We start from the raw sequence: 18,519 nt of genomic DNA, 5'->3' as shown, positions 1-18,519 counted from the left end.
TTTGTTTGTTTGGGTGGCTTCCAACTCACAGGCCTCCTACCTCTGCTTCTCCAATGCTGGAATTACAGGTATGCCCACCACATCTACCCTTGCCTTTAATGTTTTAAATACAACTTTATTAATTCTTGCTAAGGGCCAACTGATGTTCATCTCAGTCTACATGTGAGAAAGCGGGGTTAATCAGGTGTCTGAATATTCAGCCTCAGATTATGCATCAGATATAATAAGCAAGGCAAATGTGTTCATTTCTCAGTTCCTACAAGACTTGGCACGTTTATCTGCATATCTTTAGAAATAATGGTGAAAATCCTCTTTGTGTGCAATAATTATTCTTTCATTTCACAAAACTCTTTTTAAAAAATATATTACCCCAGAAATGAAAGAAAGTTGGTCATGCTCTCACAAATAGATAAGTGAATGTACCAAACGCCCACTATTCTCACTCTAAATAAAATAGTTTTTATAGCTAGAGACTAAAGTAATTCTTCTGTAGCTTCTGCTAAAATATAGACATTCTCTTTGAAGTTAGCATTTAGAGAAGTATCCTAGTAGCCAAAGAACATCTGAATGGCTTTTTAGATGTAACTGGAGACAAAGCCATTTTGATCCAACAAAATAAATTCTCATTTCACCTGGAACTGGGAACAAGGGTAAAGAGATTATTGGGAAATAAGAATTACAGTCTTTGGCCCTTGTAAAGAAGCTAGCTTCTTCTACGCACTATAATAGTATAGGGGTTTGTTTGTTTACAAGTTTGTTTTTTGTTTTTGTTTTTTGTTTTCTCTCTTTAACCCAAATCAGACAGACTTGGCTACTTGTGAGTAACCGGAAGGTGAACCACAGGAAATCACTGTTGGATTTGGAGCTCTTTCTTCCTGTCCACATATCTTGCTTCACATATGCAGTGCAGTTTTTCCACAGATGCATTAGCAGCCAGCAATTTGGTTCCTGGTACCTAAGAAATCCAACTTCTTTTTTGTAAGGTGCCATTTCATCCCAGTGAGCACATTTGCATGGAGCCCCCACTGAAAAGTTGCCCTGTGAAGTCTGCCATACAATTAGTGTGGAATTCCTGTCATTGTCCAGAATGACAAGGTACTCCAATTTTCCACATAAAACAACTGACATGTCAATGTTAGAATATTGGGTAAACTTAACTAACTAGCTATTTTGCATTCTCACTTTTTAAGTTAAAAGAGTTGGGGCTGGAGAGATGGCTCAGTGGTTAAGAACACCGACTGCTCTTGCAAGAAGACCCGGGTTCGAATCCCAGCACCCACATGGCAGCTAACAACTGTCCATAACTCCAGTTCCAGGGAATCTGACAGCCTCTTCTGTCCTCCGTGGGCATTGCATGACATGGGTGCACTTACCTATATGCAGGCAATACACACATACACATAAAAAAATAAAAATAATAAATTTTTTTTTTGAAAAAAGAGTTGATCCCATTACATCCCAGTCTTCACCCAGAGCCCTCTCATCTGTCCATCAGGTAACCTTGAGCAGCTATACAGGAGTCAATGCCCTTCTCTCCAAAAGGCCTATGTTTAAATAATCACATACTACATAATAGATCCTTTGTAATGAAAATCTTGGCCAAACCCTACCTCTTGCTCATTTTAGTTATCCTCTTTTTAAATATGATATCTCATATGATGCTTGTATCACCCTGCCCCGCATGTCTCTGTTACAAATTCTGTTACTGTAGGAAGCAGAAATGAATTTTCTATGCTTATCTCCTTTAGAGCTATGTCTAAGACATTTGCTTCTGCAATAGGCATTGCAGGCTTTGCTCCTCTGTATACTGGCATTTAAACTCCCATCCAGTCAGGTTGGGAAGGATCCTACTTCATCACATCAACATGCTGTGAAGGCCTACTTTTGCTATGAGATGTTACTTAATTCAAGAAATTCTGAAGTTTTATATTTGCTTTCATTTTAAGAAAACACATTAATGATTAACACAACAGAATTTTTCAACTGAAACAAACCATGAAAGACAAAAGGAAGGTAAACTCTAGTGTTCCTTTTTAACATAGATTCCTGCAGCAAAGGCCTAAAATAGAATTCTACAAGGGAATTCTTACTTTCTTTACATAGGCCCAGTGTCATCTTTTACAAATCAACAGTTTTCCATATTGAATATATTAAAAAGAATGTAAATTATTGTCTTTCTTGCCATTGCTGATAATAGATATTTTTTTAATTGACAAATACCTTTCTCTGAAATGTGGGGGCTATTTTGATCACTTTAGTGGGCAGTTCTAAGTTTTTGGTAACTTTGAAGTGTGGAGAAATGTATGTCGATGACTAGTTAACAAATGCCACTGGTGACAAATATCACTGGTGATAGATTTCTTTTTCATGTTGCATGGATGGTTGTGCTCATGCATATTTCATCACTCTTTGCCCTTTCTGAACCTCTTTGTCTTAATTACAGTCAAGAAAAAGCTTGGCTTCATTCCCAACCTACGTTGAAGGTAAGAGCTGAAAAGAAAATATTGAGCACTGAGTCATTCATGAATCTTCTAGCATTGCGGGGCACTGGATATAAAAATGTAGTGCTGGGGAGGGGGGAGGGGGAGATCACAAATTCATTATTTCTGAGTACTAGCAGTCTTAGGATCCTAAAATGTAGTAACTGTAAACCTTTGTGAATGATAGGGGGTTCCCATCAGAGACTGAGGGGTCAGGCTGGGGGCTATGTGCATGTTCTACCATGAAGCTGCACTCCAGGCCAACTGGCATGTTGTGAAGGTCCTTCCTAAACTATTTCTAATTTCCATGTTTTGACCATGACCCTTAGTTTGTGAAAAATGAATAGATTACCTCTGGACCCTAGTAAGTAGCTTATCATGGGAAGCTGCTGTGTGACCCACCATACACTAGACAGTTTAGCCTCCAAGAGGGAAAGCAGTGTTTCCTCTTCAGATTACTTAATTTTCAGAGCCTGAGGTTTCACAGTGGGTTAAAAATGTCTATTTTGTTCTCCCAGATTTGTCATTCAAGTCAAAGAAAATGAATATTTTATTTTTCAGATTAAAATGTCTTAGTGAACCTGTAATATGATATATAATAGTCACAGGCATGTTTTAATTTGGGGTATAATTTATAGGTGACTGTGATTAGAATCAAATGCCTCTGCATTTAAAACTAAGATTTGATTTAGTAGGCTGGTGAATGAAAACCTAGAATTCTGATTTTCCTTGGGATTGACCAACATGTGAGGCCAGAAGCATCATGGTCCGTAAATTGACAAGGTTGGCAGCTTGGAACCAAGTAGTGTTAAACTGCAGAGTTGGAGTCAGAAGCTGCTATAGGAATCCAGACAGCCTAAAACAAATATCCTATTTTCCTCATGTATAAAGCACATTATAGACCTAATAGAGGAGGAAATTGTGAGTGGGTAGGAAAAACAGAAGTGCCAGAAAAGGATGTTTTCCAGTAAGACAGCTTTCTGTTCAACTAACCATTCACCCAAGCAGACATCAGTTGATACCCACAAGGTGGCAGACACTCAGACACAAAAGTCAAAGATGATTGTGACATGGCCTTTGTTCCCAAAGAGCTCACAGTTTTAACACTTTCAGTCCTGAATAATGGGGTCAGGGTGGCGGGGGGTTGTTTCTCATATGGGCCTCACACGTTAGGCAAGTGCTCTGTCTGGCAGACTTTGAACTGACTGTCCTCCTGCTTGAGCCTCTGGGCAGTGGGGATCACAGGCCTAGCCAAAAAGCAACATTCTTTATCACCAGACTTTGTCTCATATTTAAATAAATACATTATTTTTCATAGTAAATGATTTCAAGAAATTGTGCCTTTCACCTGAAAAAGAGGGATGAGTGCAGGCAGGCATATGCCTTAGACCAGAAGATTAACCACCTGTGTCAGCAGTTAGCATAGGGGGTGGGGCTGCAGCATCTGGGGATGTGTTGTCCCTCCAATGACATCATTCACCACTATGACTCTGTGTGTTACAGTTCCTGGACCTTGCGACCCTGAAGATTTAATCGATGGAATTATTTTTGCTGCCAATTACCTTGGCTCTACGCAGCTGCTCTCAGATAAAACTCCCTCCAAAAATGTGCGCATGATGCAGGCCCAGGAAGCAGTAAGCAGGATCAAGGTGAGGAGGTCCATGTGGTCTAAGGGGTGGTGGGCAGCTGCAGGCACTTGAGCAGTCCACATTATCAACCCATAAAGTTGTTCATGCCTGGCTAACATTCTAAACAGATTTCCAGTGTGTACTGGAATTTCACATATAAACACTATTCAGATTGTAACTGAGAAAAAATACATAATGATTATAGATTTTGATATACATATAATGAGGTAGAATGTCATTTTGATCATTATACCTCAAAAGTGAGGTTACAGCCACAGCTTTCCATTCAGAATTAGAGGTCGGTGATCCAAACAGCCATGTCAGAGTTGATTCAAACCAGCTCACTTCTAGTAAAATGAACCATTTGATCTAATCTAACTTGTTTGACACAGTCATAACCTTTGTGAATCTGTTCTATCAAGACTTAAAAGGAGAAAGTCAATTGGATCCAGCAAGAACCAATTTCATCCCGTTTTAATAATTCACAAATAGTTTGAGACATGCAAAATGAGTTTGATGCTACAGAAATGCAGAACTCTAGAATCTACTATGATACCAAAGCCACCTAGACTTATAGACAAACTGAGACAACAGGAGACACTTACTGTGCATCATGCTGCCCAAATGCCAGTGTTCTCCCAGTATATGAAGCCACACCCACAGAGGCAGGCTAAAGCCCGGAACCAGAAATTTCCAACAAATTGAAATGTTCGGACCCATCAAAATTGGTTTCATTCTAGTTTCAACTGTTCAAAACTGAATCTTCCCACCTAACCAACCCCCCCACCCACACACACATTGGGGAGCCATTCCCAAAGAACACCCTGCTGCTGGCATGGTAACCCTACCAAGGAACCATTCCCAAAGTACACCTGCTGCTGGCATGGTAATAAGGAATGTGAAAGGACAAGAGAAGGCAGTAAGAGAGCTTTACCTGTGGATCAAAGAAAAGATATCCTTGAACACTTTTTATGCAGGACATCAAAAGAGGAAAAGTAGCAATTCATGAAGTGAGTTCCTTACCCTAACCTCAGTATCTTAGAGAAAATTCAAGAACCAAGCCAGTAGAAGTGCCAGGTGTGTCAGATGTGAAATGCCACAGGAGCTTAGGGAAGGCCTTGAGAGAAGGCATCACCCCAGAGGCAGAAGGTAAAGGACTGACAACTCAGAGAAGTGCTTACAGGGAGAGGTGGTTGTCTAAGCCTAGCTAAGACCTGTCATGTGTCCAGGCTCTGCCATGTGGTGAAAATCAAGCATATCATTTCCACTGTTTCCCTTATTATGACTTTGAGCCTTGTATTAGTTTGTTGTCACTATGACAAATGCCTGAGAGAAACAATTTTAAAGGAAGAGAGCTTTATCTTGGTTATGGCTTCAGAGATATTAGTCCATATGGTTGGATATGATTTCTGGGCTGTGATGAAGCAGAGCATCAAAGGAGAAGCACATAGGGGAGCAAAGTTGATCACCTCATGGCAGCTGGGAGCAAAGAAAGGAGACAGGCTCACTTGCCGTCCTCTCCAGACACCTGCATCAACACCCAGAGACATCCTTTACTATCTATTTGATGTCTCCCAAACCAATCAAGTTGACAAGATTAACCATCACAAGTTCACCTCTTACCAATTTAACGCTCCAAACACATCTGCTCAAACACTACTTAATCTCCAAATAAAACAACAAGGACATAATAACTCTGTCTAATTCCTTTCTTTCCCATAGTCTCCTCTGTGACACAAGGCAAACTCTCAGCTGCGAGCCCCAATGAAAATCAAGTTACACACTTCTCATATAATAACCTACGGGCAAACATCCTCATTCCAGAAGATAGAAAAATAACAAAGAGGAATTGAACCTAAGCTAGACCTAAACCTAGCAGGGCAAACAGTAAATCCTGTAGCTCCCTGTCCAGCATCTAAGGAATGTGGTAACATAATCCGAGCTCCAAACGACTTGGGCATCCCTACCCTCAAGCCTTGCCAGTTATGTAGCCCAGATGGCTGTCTCTCAGATTGGCTGTGTGCAGCACTGCCTGCAGCTTTCAGTAGCAGATAGTTCATGTTCTTGTATCTCAAATTCCCTGAACTCTCATTCATCTTTGTCATCACCCTCATATTTTCACATACCTTCAGGGTTCCCCACAGAACAGCATCTTGTAGGCAGTGCTGTCTGACACCAGCTCAACAGTGCTGGGCCCCTTTGGACCATGGCTGCAGCAGCCTCAGAGTGCTTGGGCAGCTCAGCATAGCAAAATGAATTCTATGAAGATAACTTCCTAGGGCATCCTTGTGCAAGCAGGATGCCCCAGAAGCATTCTCTTTTCAAAAGACAGTCTTTGAAATAAGTTGACATTTTTACAGCCCTGAGCATTCAAGGAATGGCTCAGGATCTTGCTGATTCCCGAGGTGCCCTCAAGGCATCTTTCTGATTGTCTTACCACAAAGTATTTGTCTCCTTTTTAGAGGTACTTTTTAGAAAACATGCCTTCCTTAACCCCAATGTTTTGTGGGCTTTTCTGACCAAACTGCAAGGTTTTCAAACCTTTCCACCCTCCTTTTGCTCCCATTTCTCACTGTAAATCTGACTGATCGCAACAGCGGTGGCCTTACAATTCCCTCCATCACATTAACTAGTCCGCCACCTTTAAACAAAACCTCAAACAAAGTCTTGGGGTACAGACAAAATTTAGACAAATTATTTGCCAGAATGTAACACAAATGGCCTCTGGTCCAATCCTCAATAGAGTTTTCATTCCCATATGAAAACTCAAGTGCACAATTTTTAGTGTCCATATTCTTATTGGTGTACTGTTCTGAGCTCCCACAAACATCACCAAGCAAGCCCTGCTTGAAGAATTCTAGGGCCTCTCTAACCCATATCTCCAAACTTTTCCAAGTACCATGTACTGCTTATAAAGGCTTCTGAACCACATAGCAGGTAGTCGTGATGGCACCACAACTCCTGGTACTAATTTTCTGGTAGTTACTTTGTCTTTGCTGTGCCAAAACTTGGGGGAAATCATTTAAAAAGAAGAAGGATAGCCTTTAGCTCACAGTTTCAGAGGTTTCAGTCTGTGGTCAGCTAGCTCTGGTGTTTCTGCTCTGTGATAAAGCAGAACACCATGGCAGAATAGTATAAAGAAGAAAAGCTGTTCACCTCATGGCCAGGAAACAGATATAAGCAAAAGCAAGCCTGCACTAGAAGGCTTTCACCTCCTTCTACTTTGGTTCCCTCTAGGGTCCCACTCTATTGGATCATGCTCCATATTCAAGGTGTATCTTTCCCCCTTTAGTTGCTGTCCCACATGCAATTCACTCTCCACATGTCCTCAGAGCCATAACTGGAGGCATGCTTTACTAATCACCTAAGCATCTCCCAAATGAATCCTAAAGAAACAACTTCCTAGGTGTCCCTGTATAGACAGGGTGCCTCACATCAATCAAATTGACAATCAAGATTAACCACTACAGTCAGTATGCTGGCATATTATGTAATCTCAGTGCTTGGAAGGCTAAAATAAGAACTCTGTAAATCTGAGCTCCACCTGAACTATACCACAAGTCCTATCTCAAAAAAATAATATTATTATTAACCATCATAAGCAGCTTCCCAGTCATTCTACATTTCCCCAGGATGCACTATGGATGTTCTCAGGTCCCTCTCATTGCTTCCTCATCAAATGGCTCTCCCTTTTACCTGCTGCTGGGGCTGCTATGTGTCAGTTGCTCTTACGACAACTCTACTTTTTTTTTTTTTCTAGCCATTTGAGGCAGGATCTCCCGATAGCCCCAGCTGACCTGGAACTCACTATGTAAACCTCTTAACTCACAGAGATCTGCCTGCCTCTGCCTCCCAAGTGCTGGGATTTAAGTCATGCGCCACCATACCCAGCTTGACAATTTTGCTCTTAAAGAAAACACTTCTCTTCCCACCTCAGAGCTGGCCTTTCACTTAACTACCCATAGTGCAGGTAGTAAGCCCATACAGTAACTTTTTATATTAGGAATTTAAATCAAGGAATAATTTAAAGCTGTCTCAAAAGTGGCTGTCACAATTCTGATAGTAATCTTGACATTGAATCTGGCCTAACAGTTATTCCATATGTCAGAAACCCATTCAGCCACTGTCTGAGACATACAAACCTTGTCTGTGCCCTGAAGCCCCCTTCTATTATATCTTCTCTTAAAAATAGCTTTACCTTGCCAGGCGTGGTGGCATACGTCTTTAATCCCAGCACTTGGGAGGCAGAGGTAGGCGGATCCCTGTGAGTTCAAGGCTAGCCTGGTCTACATAGTTCCAGAACAGCTGTGGCTACAGGGAGACTCTGTCTCAAAAAGACTAAAAAAAAATAGCTTTACCCAGGATAATATAAAACAGAAAGATCCAGTTCTTTTTTTAAAAAAACATTTTATTTATTATTTTTATTTTATGTGTATGAGTGTATTGCCTGCATGTATGTAAGTGTACTCATGTCGTGCAATGCCGTGGAGGTCAGAAGAGGGCTTCAGATTCCCCTGGAACTGGGGACGGTTTGTAGCTGCCAGGTGGGTACTGGGAATTGAACCCAGGTCCCCTGCAAGAGTCCTCAGTGCTCTTAACCACTGAGCCATCTCTCCAGCCGAGATCCAGTTCTTTTAAGGGAAGCTCCCTGCTACTCACAGAGATGCATCTAGCCCACGACTCACAAAAGGACAGCACCCCCAAAAGCAAGTAGCAATCTGATCTTCACACTTTATAGGTTTTTCAAACTAAATAATGTTATGGGAAGAAAATTGTTGAATTCCTACTGAACTGTCTAAGCTTAGTGTGTTAGTCAGCTTTCTGTCCATGTGACAAAATACCAAAGACAAGTAAAGAAAGAAGGGTTTTTGACTCCCAGTTCCACAAGTGTCAGTTAATGGTCACTTGATTATGTTGCTTTGGGCCTGTTGTGGTCCAGTACATCATGGAGACATACATAATAGAGAAAGCTGCTAACACATAGTAGCCAGGAAGCAAAGAAAAGGGGAAGAGGCAGGGTCCCCATAGCCCCTCCAAGGGCCTTCCCCCAATAACTCATATTCCTTCTACTAGATCTCATCTCTTAAAGGTTTCACCACCTCTCCAAAGTACCACAGGCTGGCTACTAAATCTTCACACATGAACCTTTGGTGAACACTCCAGATCCAAGTCACAGCACTTGGCCTAGTTCCATTTATTTGTTTGTTTGTTTGTTTGTTTACTTGTCCTTACCCCAAAGAGGTGACATTAATGCCATAAAATTTCCCTGTGGTTTTCTCCATCTTAATATCTCCTAGTCACATCATTTGAAATAAAGCATAAACCTTTAGTACAAAACAAGCTCCCTTCCAGAGTCTGCAAGCACAGTTCTGCAGACACCACACATAGCACTGAGTCCTCAGGTAGGTGGTACGATTAGCTTCCTCAAAGCTAAACAGAGGACCTAGACCTGTCAAAACTCAACCAATGATTTTCCCAACAGATAGGGACCAGCTCTGCAAGGTGTGCTTGGGAATGAGTAGAGATACCTGCCTGTCACACTAACCCAGGGCCTTTCCTGAGCCAGAGCCAAATATGTTCAGCATGCTGAGATTTGTATCAAAATGCCAAAGCCCATAGGCCAGGGCCCAGTTGGGTGATCCTCTAGAATGAAACGACAGCCTGACCTCAGAGGAATACTAGAGACTCCTGCAATAGAAAACTGAGTGTTGCCTTGAGATTAGTTTCTCATAGGTTCTACCTATCAAACTTCCAAAAATCTCACTGAATTTGGGGATTCGGGCTTTATTTGGGGCACCTTGTTAATTCATCTCCTGATAGCTTTGAACTTCCACAGATGAGTGACTTGTGTCTTTCCACTCCCCTTATGGCATTTAAGAAGGGCACAGATGGCCCGAAAGAGGGATGGTAGACCTAGCCCATCATCTGGACTTAAAGCAGCCTGCATGATGAACTACAACATTGCTTCACCAGTTCCCCCGGCACTAGCTGTATGCTGAACTGTTCTTATCTACCAGTGGAGTCTGACCATGGTTTTTCCTTTAAGTCCAGATCCTTCATGAAAAATCAGACATTTTACTTTGAAGCTTCCAACAGGTAGACACCCAGCAGTTCCACAGTTCATTTAAACCTAAAATGAGATGGCGCTATCAAAATAAGCAAGATAGGAGCTGACTGATTATAAATATGTTTTAAACCTGCCTAGAACAAAGTAGGCATTTGAAAACCACATATTTTTTTTACAAGTAATTAGCTCTAGTGCAATGGAATTTATTACAGAGTGGTAAAATTAAATGGTTACATTTCATTTGTAATTTGTATCATTCTACAGTGTGCTTCTGTGCACTGGAAGGAACTGTTCCCTGCCTATCATTAAATGCTTTCTGCTTCATGTTCCTTTTATATCCATTTAAATGCTCGTCAAGAGTTATCTTTTCAAATTGTTAAGTAGAAAAAAGTACTATTTATTTCATCCCACCTAGGAAGCAGTAGAGCCAGGGAGCAGATGCAGACTTCAGAGCAGGCAGAGGAAAAGCTGCCCAGTGGGCTCCACAGTACTGTCATGGGTGCTCCCCACCCCTGGGCTCAGCAGACAGCATTCTCTAAGAGAGTGGGTATCATCCTGTTTCCTAATGAGGGCCTGACCTTTTTTTTTTTATTATTCTTATTCTTTTATGAAGTTAGTTAAAAATTAATGAACAAGAAATTAAAGAGACTGCGCTGCAATTAAGTTAGAATATTCTAACTGAAAAACAATTACTGTGAAACTATTTACATTCTCATAGAATTATAAACATTTCTCAAGGAATACTTTACAGCACAACTGAAGGGCCTGACCTTTTAGGACCAAATTCTTCCTGGTCACCTCAGCACAGTGAACACAGCACAGCAGGGCTAGACATTTCACAGTATTCATCGAGGAAGGAAAGACAAGAGCAGCAAGCTCTAGGAATTTATTTTCTAGTCCAGTTATAAGAGTCCTTGACACCAAGCTTATGCATAATTTCTGGCTTGGCACTTACACCTGCATAAAGGTAGACTGATTTCTCCCTTTGTTATCTGGCTTTATCTTCCCCCTCAGTCCCCACAGGGACCTCTCTCTTCCTTACTCTGCCACGATATGCATGGCCAGAGGGATGTGAGCACATCTGGGTCTTGTAGTACTTTACCCAGCAGATACCAACTTGCAACAGAAGTTTCCTTTTCCTTCACAGAAGTCTGTAATTTCTGTTCTACTTGTTGGTTACAGTATGTGTCACACTACTGTAGGCTACACTTGAACACTACTCTATGGACTTATACTTGGAATTTTGAGAATTACCATTTTCTTAATTTAACAGTAAGCTTCCAAATGAAAAAATAATTTGGACCTATAGTTTGACCAGGCATTTTCTATCTATCTGTCTATCTATCATCTCTCTATAATCTATCTATCTATCATCTATCTATCTAATTTATCATATATGTGTATACATATGTGCATATATATGTATATGTGTATATATATGAGTTTTGGATATAGATAGATAGATATAGATATAGATATATAGATATATAGATATATATATAGAGAGAGAGAGTGAGTTTTGGCCAAAAGAGTCCCCATAGAAACTCCTGTGACAAGCACCTTAGAAGGACGTAAAAATTAACCAATACCCAGTCCTCAACCTTGAGAAACTTGCAGTCTAATAAACGGAGCCAAAAAGACTGTTTAGGTAATACCAATACAAGGCAAACTGGGGGATCTGAAATCAGAAGTCTACTCCATCTACCAAAGTAAGAAGAATACAGCATCTTAAAAGCAGTAGCAGAATTGGGAAACACCTGCCATTGCTTTTTCTGCCCATCTCTGGTTGGTTCTTCCCTCATGTATCCTTTCTGCCTTTGTTGTTCATCATCTGAGAAGAAATTCTCTCCTTCCAGGACACCCCACCACCACCACACACACATACTACTAATGCCTTATGAATACATTACAATAGTGAATCTCCAAGTGTGGTCCTAGGACCACCAGGCCAGTATTGGGTAGAAACTTGAACACCATGTAGATTTTCCAGCCTGATCCCAGACTTACTGAGACAGAAACTTAGGCAGTGAGGCCCCAGAATCTGTTTATTTAAAATCTCCAGGAGGGTCTCCTATACTTGACAGCTTGTGAGTTGCTGCCAGCCAGAATTATGAAATATCTTCCCTCTAATTGTATGCTCCAGAATTCTAGTTAGGGTGAGTACTTGCTACTGAAATGGTTTACATTGGTAAGTAAGTTCATGAAACAATGTCAAAGAGATTTCAATCTCTGCCTTGGATATTTATTTTCCAAGCTTATTTCCCTGCTGAAGGTTTGAAGAAGGGATTTCCTAAGACAACTGGATAGAAGTGCTGAGCACTCACCTTTTCTTCCACAAACAAGAACTACAATAATGGGTGTATATAGCTGTATTGTGAGTTGAGTTACTAGAACACTGGAATTCAGAGAGAGATCAGGGCCTTGTAAGATTCAGGAATCTGGGACAACAGCATAGTAAAAACATCTCTCCAGCTAGAGGAAGGGGAATCTAGTCTCTCCTTTATAGAAATAAATATGAAATGGAGAGTCTCAGCAAACTGTGTCTGTTCGGGTACTGACAGTCATTAAATGGAGAATCTCACATCATCTCCCAGCAAGTATCAGGGATGTGTAGCCAGGAATCATAAACAGGGTGTTCATATGTAGCCAGGCTCACTTGCCTGTCCTCCTCCTCTAGCCTCCTGAGTGCTGAGGTTACAGGTATGTACCACTGCACAAGACTTGCAGAGTATATCTTCAGAAGGGAGCTGTTGTCTGAACTAGGATTGTTCTAGGGGTTAGCAATCCCTGCATATTTTCTCCTCTGGGACCCCAGAGACATTCCACTGCCCTGACTTAATATGTACCAACCTCAACAATTCAACACAACCCATTAGACTGACTTAAGTCTGCTGGGTATTGTGTTATGGTGGGGAACAAATGGCACCCTCTTTTTAAAATAATGTTTTATGTGTATAAGTGTTATACCTTGCTTGTAGGTAGGTGCACTCATGTCATGCAATGCCCACGGAAGTGAGAAGAGGGCATTGGATCCCTGGAACTGGAGTTACAGCCAGTTGTTAGCTGCCATGTGGGTGCTGGGAGTAGAACCTGGTCCTCTGCAAGAGCAATCAGTGTTCTTAACCTCTAAGCCATCTCTCCAGCCTGGATGGTGCCCTCTTGAGATGCAGTTACAGGGCAGACATCCTCTGAGACCACACCATGACAGTCTACATGCAGATTCACACTAGCACCAGAACTAAAGGCAAGTGTTCACACCATTCACATGGCCCCCAAACACACTGCCATACTCAGACGCCTGCTACTCACAGGACCCTAGTGTTTCCCCTAATGCCCTGCCCACAGGAACGTGCTGAAGTGGCCTTGGACAGCTCTGTGACTCCAGCTGTCACCCACCAGCTGTACATGACTAAGAAAACCTCGAGGGGAACTTGACCATGTTCCTGTACGATCCTGTTCCCTTTTGCCCACTACAGCTCCAGAAATGAAGAAGAAAAGCAAGAAGCCCCAGCCATTGCCCTGTCCCCAGGCACGCAATGCTACGAGGGGCTGAAGCCCCACTCCTGAGCAGCCAGCAGAGGAGAATGCCATTGTCATCACTGTCACCTATCCACCCAGTCTCTTGATTTCCTCGTACCTCATCTGACATAAAGTACAGTCAGGACTGGATATTAGTGTCATAGAGTGTTGCTGTGGTTCCCATCAGCATCTCTCTCCCTATGCAGTATCTGGGCCCAAACCACCTTAGGTCCCTCATTGCTACTAGGGCTGCTCATCCCAGAGGCCCTTGCTAATAGCAAAGCTAACATCAACAGTTGAAACCCCATGGCTCAGTTGAGGGCACCACTCCCATGGTAAAATTAGTCACACAGTATTCCATACACTCCACTATCAACACTATACCTGCTTGAACTGCTAGTGTAGCCCCAACTCATGTAGCCCACAAAGACAGAGAATCCCTGACTCTGACACAGTATGCACTATGCGCAGTCATTAATCGTAGTCAACAAAACTATACTACCTGCTCAGTTAGAAAGTGAACAGTGTGTTTAAAAACTGGGACCTAGGTGGAGCATTCATTTCTCTATGTTCAGGAGGCAGGAAATCAGTGGGGGGTGGCAGGCAATGAATGGGATTAATGCCTGCTAGATCTTCAAAGTTTATATATATTCAGTACCATGGTATATATATATATACACATATGTTATCTATATGTACCTATATGCACATATGTACATATATATACATATACATACACATATATGCCACGGTCCTGCTCTGGTCAATAAAGGATCCTTTGGAGATAAAAAAAAATGGGACCCCAAAACACATGTTCAGGAGAAAGCCACTTACTAAGAAGGCCACTCCTGAAAGTAGTCATGATATCTGACCCACCAAATGGAGAAATCTCAATGTAGAGACACAAGAAATATAACATCATTACAAAAATGTGGCCAGCAACAAATTCCAAAGAAATAAAAATGGATGAAATGGCCAATAAGGAATTTAAAATTATGTATATGTAAAAGGTCAGTGAGATCCAAGAGAATGCTTAAAGCATTAAATGAAAATGGGATTACAGTGTAGAATATGAAGGTGAGATTCATCAGAGAAATTTTGAAGAACAACCAAATACAACTGAAAACAACAGACTAGATCAAGTGGAAGAGAGAGCATCTGAATGTAAAGACAGGTCTTTTGAAATATCCCATCTGACCAAAACAAATCAGGAAAAAAGCAACAGCAATACAAAAGATCAGTGAAACCAAGAGTTGGTTCTTTGTAAAGATAGAAGCAACAAACTTTAAGCAGTTATATCCAAGAATAAAAAGAGGAAAAGCCCATATTAAAATTAAAGATAAAGGAGACATTAATAACTGATTCAATAGAAATTCAAAGAATCATTAAGGATGATTTTGAAAACTATGTTGACAATTGGAAAACCTGTAAGAAATGTACAGATTCTGGATACATGTGACCAAACACAATTGAACCACAAGGACGTAAGACAACTGAATCGGAGCCAAGCGTTGGTAGCACATGCCTGTGATCTTACCATGTAGGAGACTGAGATAGAAGAATGGCTTGTTTGAGGCCAGCCAGATCAAAAAAAAAAAAAGAAAGAAAAACCTTAAAAAATTCCTTAATAGATCAATAACAAGAAAGGAGACTAAATCTGTAATAAAAAGTCTCCCAACAAAGAGCTATCCAAGATCACATGGCTTCACTGTTGAATCTTACCAAACTTTTAAAGAAAAACTAATGACAATTCTTCTCAAACTATTCCCTAGAATTGAAAGGGAAGGACCTCTTCTAAGCTTCTAAGCTTGTTCTGTTCAGCCAGCATTACCCTGAATTACCCTGAATGCCAAAGCCTGACAGACACACAACAAAGGGAACTATAAAGCAGTTTCCCTGATGATAATGCAAAAATCCTCCATAAAATACCAGTAAGTCAAACTCAACACATTAAAAAGATCATTCACTATGATCAAACTTCTATTACAGGGATGCCAGAGTGGTTCACTATGAAAATCAATCAATATAGCATACCACACAAATAAAGCATAAAATTATACATTCATTTAAATAGATGGAGAAAAACTCATAAAATCCAACACCCCTTCATGTTAAAAGCTCCTAAATAAAGTAGGTATAGAAGAATTATATCAACATTAGAAAGACTATAGATAACATTCCCATAGCCAACATTTAACATCATGCTGAAAGAGGAAAGGTGTGAAAGTAATTCTTCAATCAAGAACAGTACTACTGTTTAATCTCACCGCTCTAATTGAATGGTACTAGAAGTTTTGAGCAGAGCAATCGGGCAACAGAATGAAAGAAAAGGTATACAAATAGGAAAGGAGGAAACAGAATTATCCTTATTTGCAGATGAGAGTATCCTATACATAGGAAAATGTGACAAAAGACTATTAGAACCAAAAAAAATTCAGTGAGTAGCCAAATGCAAAAACAGTATGAAACAGAGTTCCTATAACCCAAGAAAAATTTGCTAAGAAGTCATGAAAACAGTCCCACTCACAATATCTTAAATTTTATTTTACTTTTTGAGACAGGGTCTCCCTGTAGCCCAGGCTGGCCTGGACCTTGCTGTAGAGACCAGGCTGGCCTAGATCTCACAGTGATTTGCCTGCCTCTGCAGGCAAGTGCCGGGATTAAAGGTATGTGCCACCACGCCCAACAAAAAAATAATTTTTAAAATAGAAACAAACTTGAAAGAAACTGAAGCAGACACAAATCAAGAGACCTCCATATTCTTGGATTAGAAAAATTAATATTGTTGCCAGGTTGAATGGTGCAGGTCTATAATCCAGGGTCCTTAGGAGGCTAAAGCAGGAGGATCACAAGGTCAAAGCCAGCCTGAGCTACACAGTGAATTCAAGGTCACCTGGGCAACTTAGTGAGATTCTCTCTCAAAAAGTAAAAAGAAGGCTAGAGGTTTAGCTCAGTGGCAGGCTGCCTTACACGGACACAGCCCTAGGTTCAATTCTTAGTATCACATAAGCATGCATATAAATAATTTCCATACTACCCAGAGTTGTTTACAGATTCAGTGCAGTCTCCATCAAAGTATCAGTGACAAGCTGGGTATGGTGGCACATGCCTTTAATCCCAGCATTTGGGAGGCAGAGGCAGGTGGATTTCTGTGTTTGAGGCCAGCCTGGTCTACATAGTGAGTTCCAGCTCAGCTGGGCCTACAGGGAGTCCCTGTCTCAAAAAGACCAAAATAAATAATAAATAACATTCTTCACAGAAATGGAAAAACAATCCTAAAGTTTACAAATCCTAAACAATCACAAAAAGAACACAGCTGGAGGTATCACAGTACTTGATTTCATGACATCCCACAGAGTCATAAAGCATCATAGTATTGGTGGAAAAACAGACACATAGACCAGTGGAACAGAATGGAGATTACAGGGAAAAAAGCCCCACAGCAATACCCAGTTGATTCTTGACAAAGATACCAAAAACATATACTGGAGAAAGTATATAATAATATAAATGGTGCTGGGGAAACCTGATATGCAGAAGACTGAAACTTGACCTCTGTTTATCACAGTACAAAACCAAGATGGATCAAACACAAACACCTCAATATAAGAAACTGAAACTCCGAAACTACACAGGGAAAGCCGGCTAAACAGTTCATGACATTGCTAAAGGTGATGATTTTACAGGACGTCAGAAGCACAGGAAACAAAAGCCAAAGCCAACAGCATTACATCCCACTGAAAACCTGCAGCGCAAACAGCAGTGAAAAGAGCCTGCAGGGTGGGGGAAAGTGGCTGCCAGCTACTCATCTGACAGTTAATATCCTAAACATAGGGAATTCAGAAACCATTAACAAAAAAATCGCTGAAATAGGGACAGTCAGACACAGAGCAAGTGTCAGCTCCCAAGAGAGCAAGGCAGGAAGATCATGTGAGCCCAGAATTTAGGGGCCATCCTGGGCAATACAACAAAACCCTATTTCAGAAGCAGCAAAAATAGGCAAATAATCCAAAGAAATACTTCTCAAAGAAATAACGAGTGTCCTACAAATACATGGGAAAAACGCTGAGTAGCTACCATGGATACTGTCTTATTGCAGTTAGAATGGCTAACTTCACAGATATTGGAGTGGATATGGAGAAAAAGAACTCAAACACTCTTAATGGGAATATAAGTTCTTACAGCTATAGAGAACAGTTTGGAGATTCCTAAAATTAAAAAAAAATAAAAAAAATAAAAACTCCCAGGCCTGGAGAGATGGCTCAGTAGTTAAGAGCACTGACTGCTCTTGCAGAGGACCCAGGTTTGAGTTCTAGCACCCATATGGTGGCTAACAACCATCCATAACTCCAGTTCCAGGGGATCTAACACCTTCTTCTAACCTTCACAGGGATTGCACAACACAGGTGCACTTACACACATGTAAGCAGTGCACTCATACACATAAAATAATAAAATATTTTTTTAAAACTCCCCATAGAACAACCACATCTGGTTATTTATCCAGAAGAAATGAAATCAACAAACCAACAAGATACCTGCATACCCGTGTTTACTGTGGCACTATTCACAATAGTACACACACATACTCACACTGGAATATTATTCACCTGTCATTTGCATCAAAGTAAATGGAACTGGAGGTACCGTATTAAGTGAAATAAGCCAGAGACAGAAAAACAGGTACTGTGTTCTCCTAACTGGAAGTTTAAATATGGGCCTGAAAGTAGAATCCTGACGGGGGTGGGGGGCAGGTGGGGAAGGTTGGAGGATATGATCAGTGTGTGCTGTGTACATCTGTAGAACATCACACTGAATCCCATTA

At 41.0% G+C, this 18,519-nt stretch overlaps 1 protein-coding gene across 5 annotated transcripts in view; it reads left to right on the top strand.

Moving 5' to 3' along the window:
* The window catches only part of Apba1 (amyloid beta precursor protein binding family A member 1), a 245,854-nt gene that overhangs the window by 201,791 nt on the left and 25,544 nt on the right, over nt 1-18,519 (top strand). For all 5 annotated transcript variants that reach the window (XM_008842742.3, XM_008842743.3, XM_017800528.2 and 2 more), the window contains exons 4-5: nt 2,444-2,483; nt 3,984-4,129. In XM_008842742.3, the coding sequence (XP_008840964.1) occupies nt 2,444-2,483; nt 3,984-4,129 (186 nt within the window). The remainder of the gene's footprint in view (nt 1-2,443; nt 2,484-3,983; nt 4,130-18,519) is intronic.

This window comes from Nannospalax galili, unplaced genomic scaffold (assembly GCF_000622305.1).
Source record: "Nannospalax galili isolate Female #2095 unplaced genomic scaffold, S.galili_v1.0 scaffold761, whole genome shotgun sequence".
Classification (NCBI taxonomy): domain Eukaryota; kingdom Metazoa; phylum Chordata; class Mammalia; order Rodentia; family Spalacidae; genus Nannospalax; species Nannospalax galili.
Note: the sequence above shows the minus strand (reverse complement) of the source record. Positions and strands in the feature narration are given on the sequence as shown.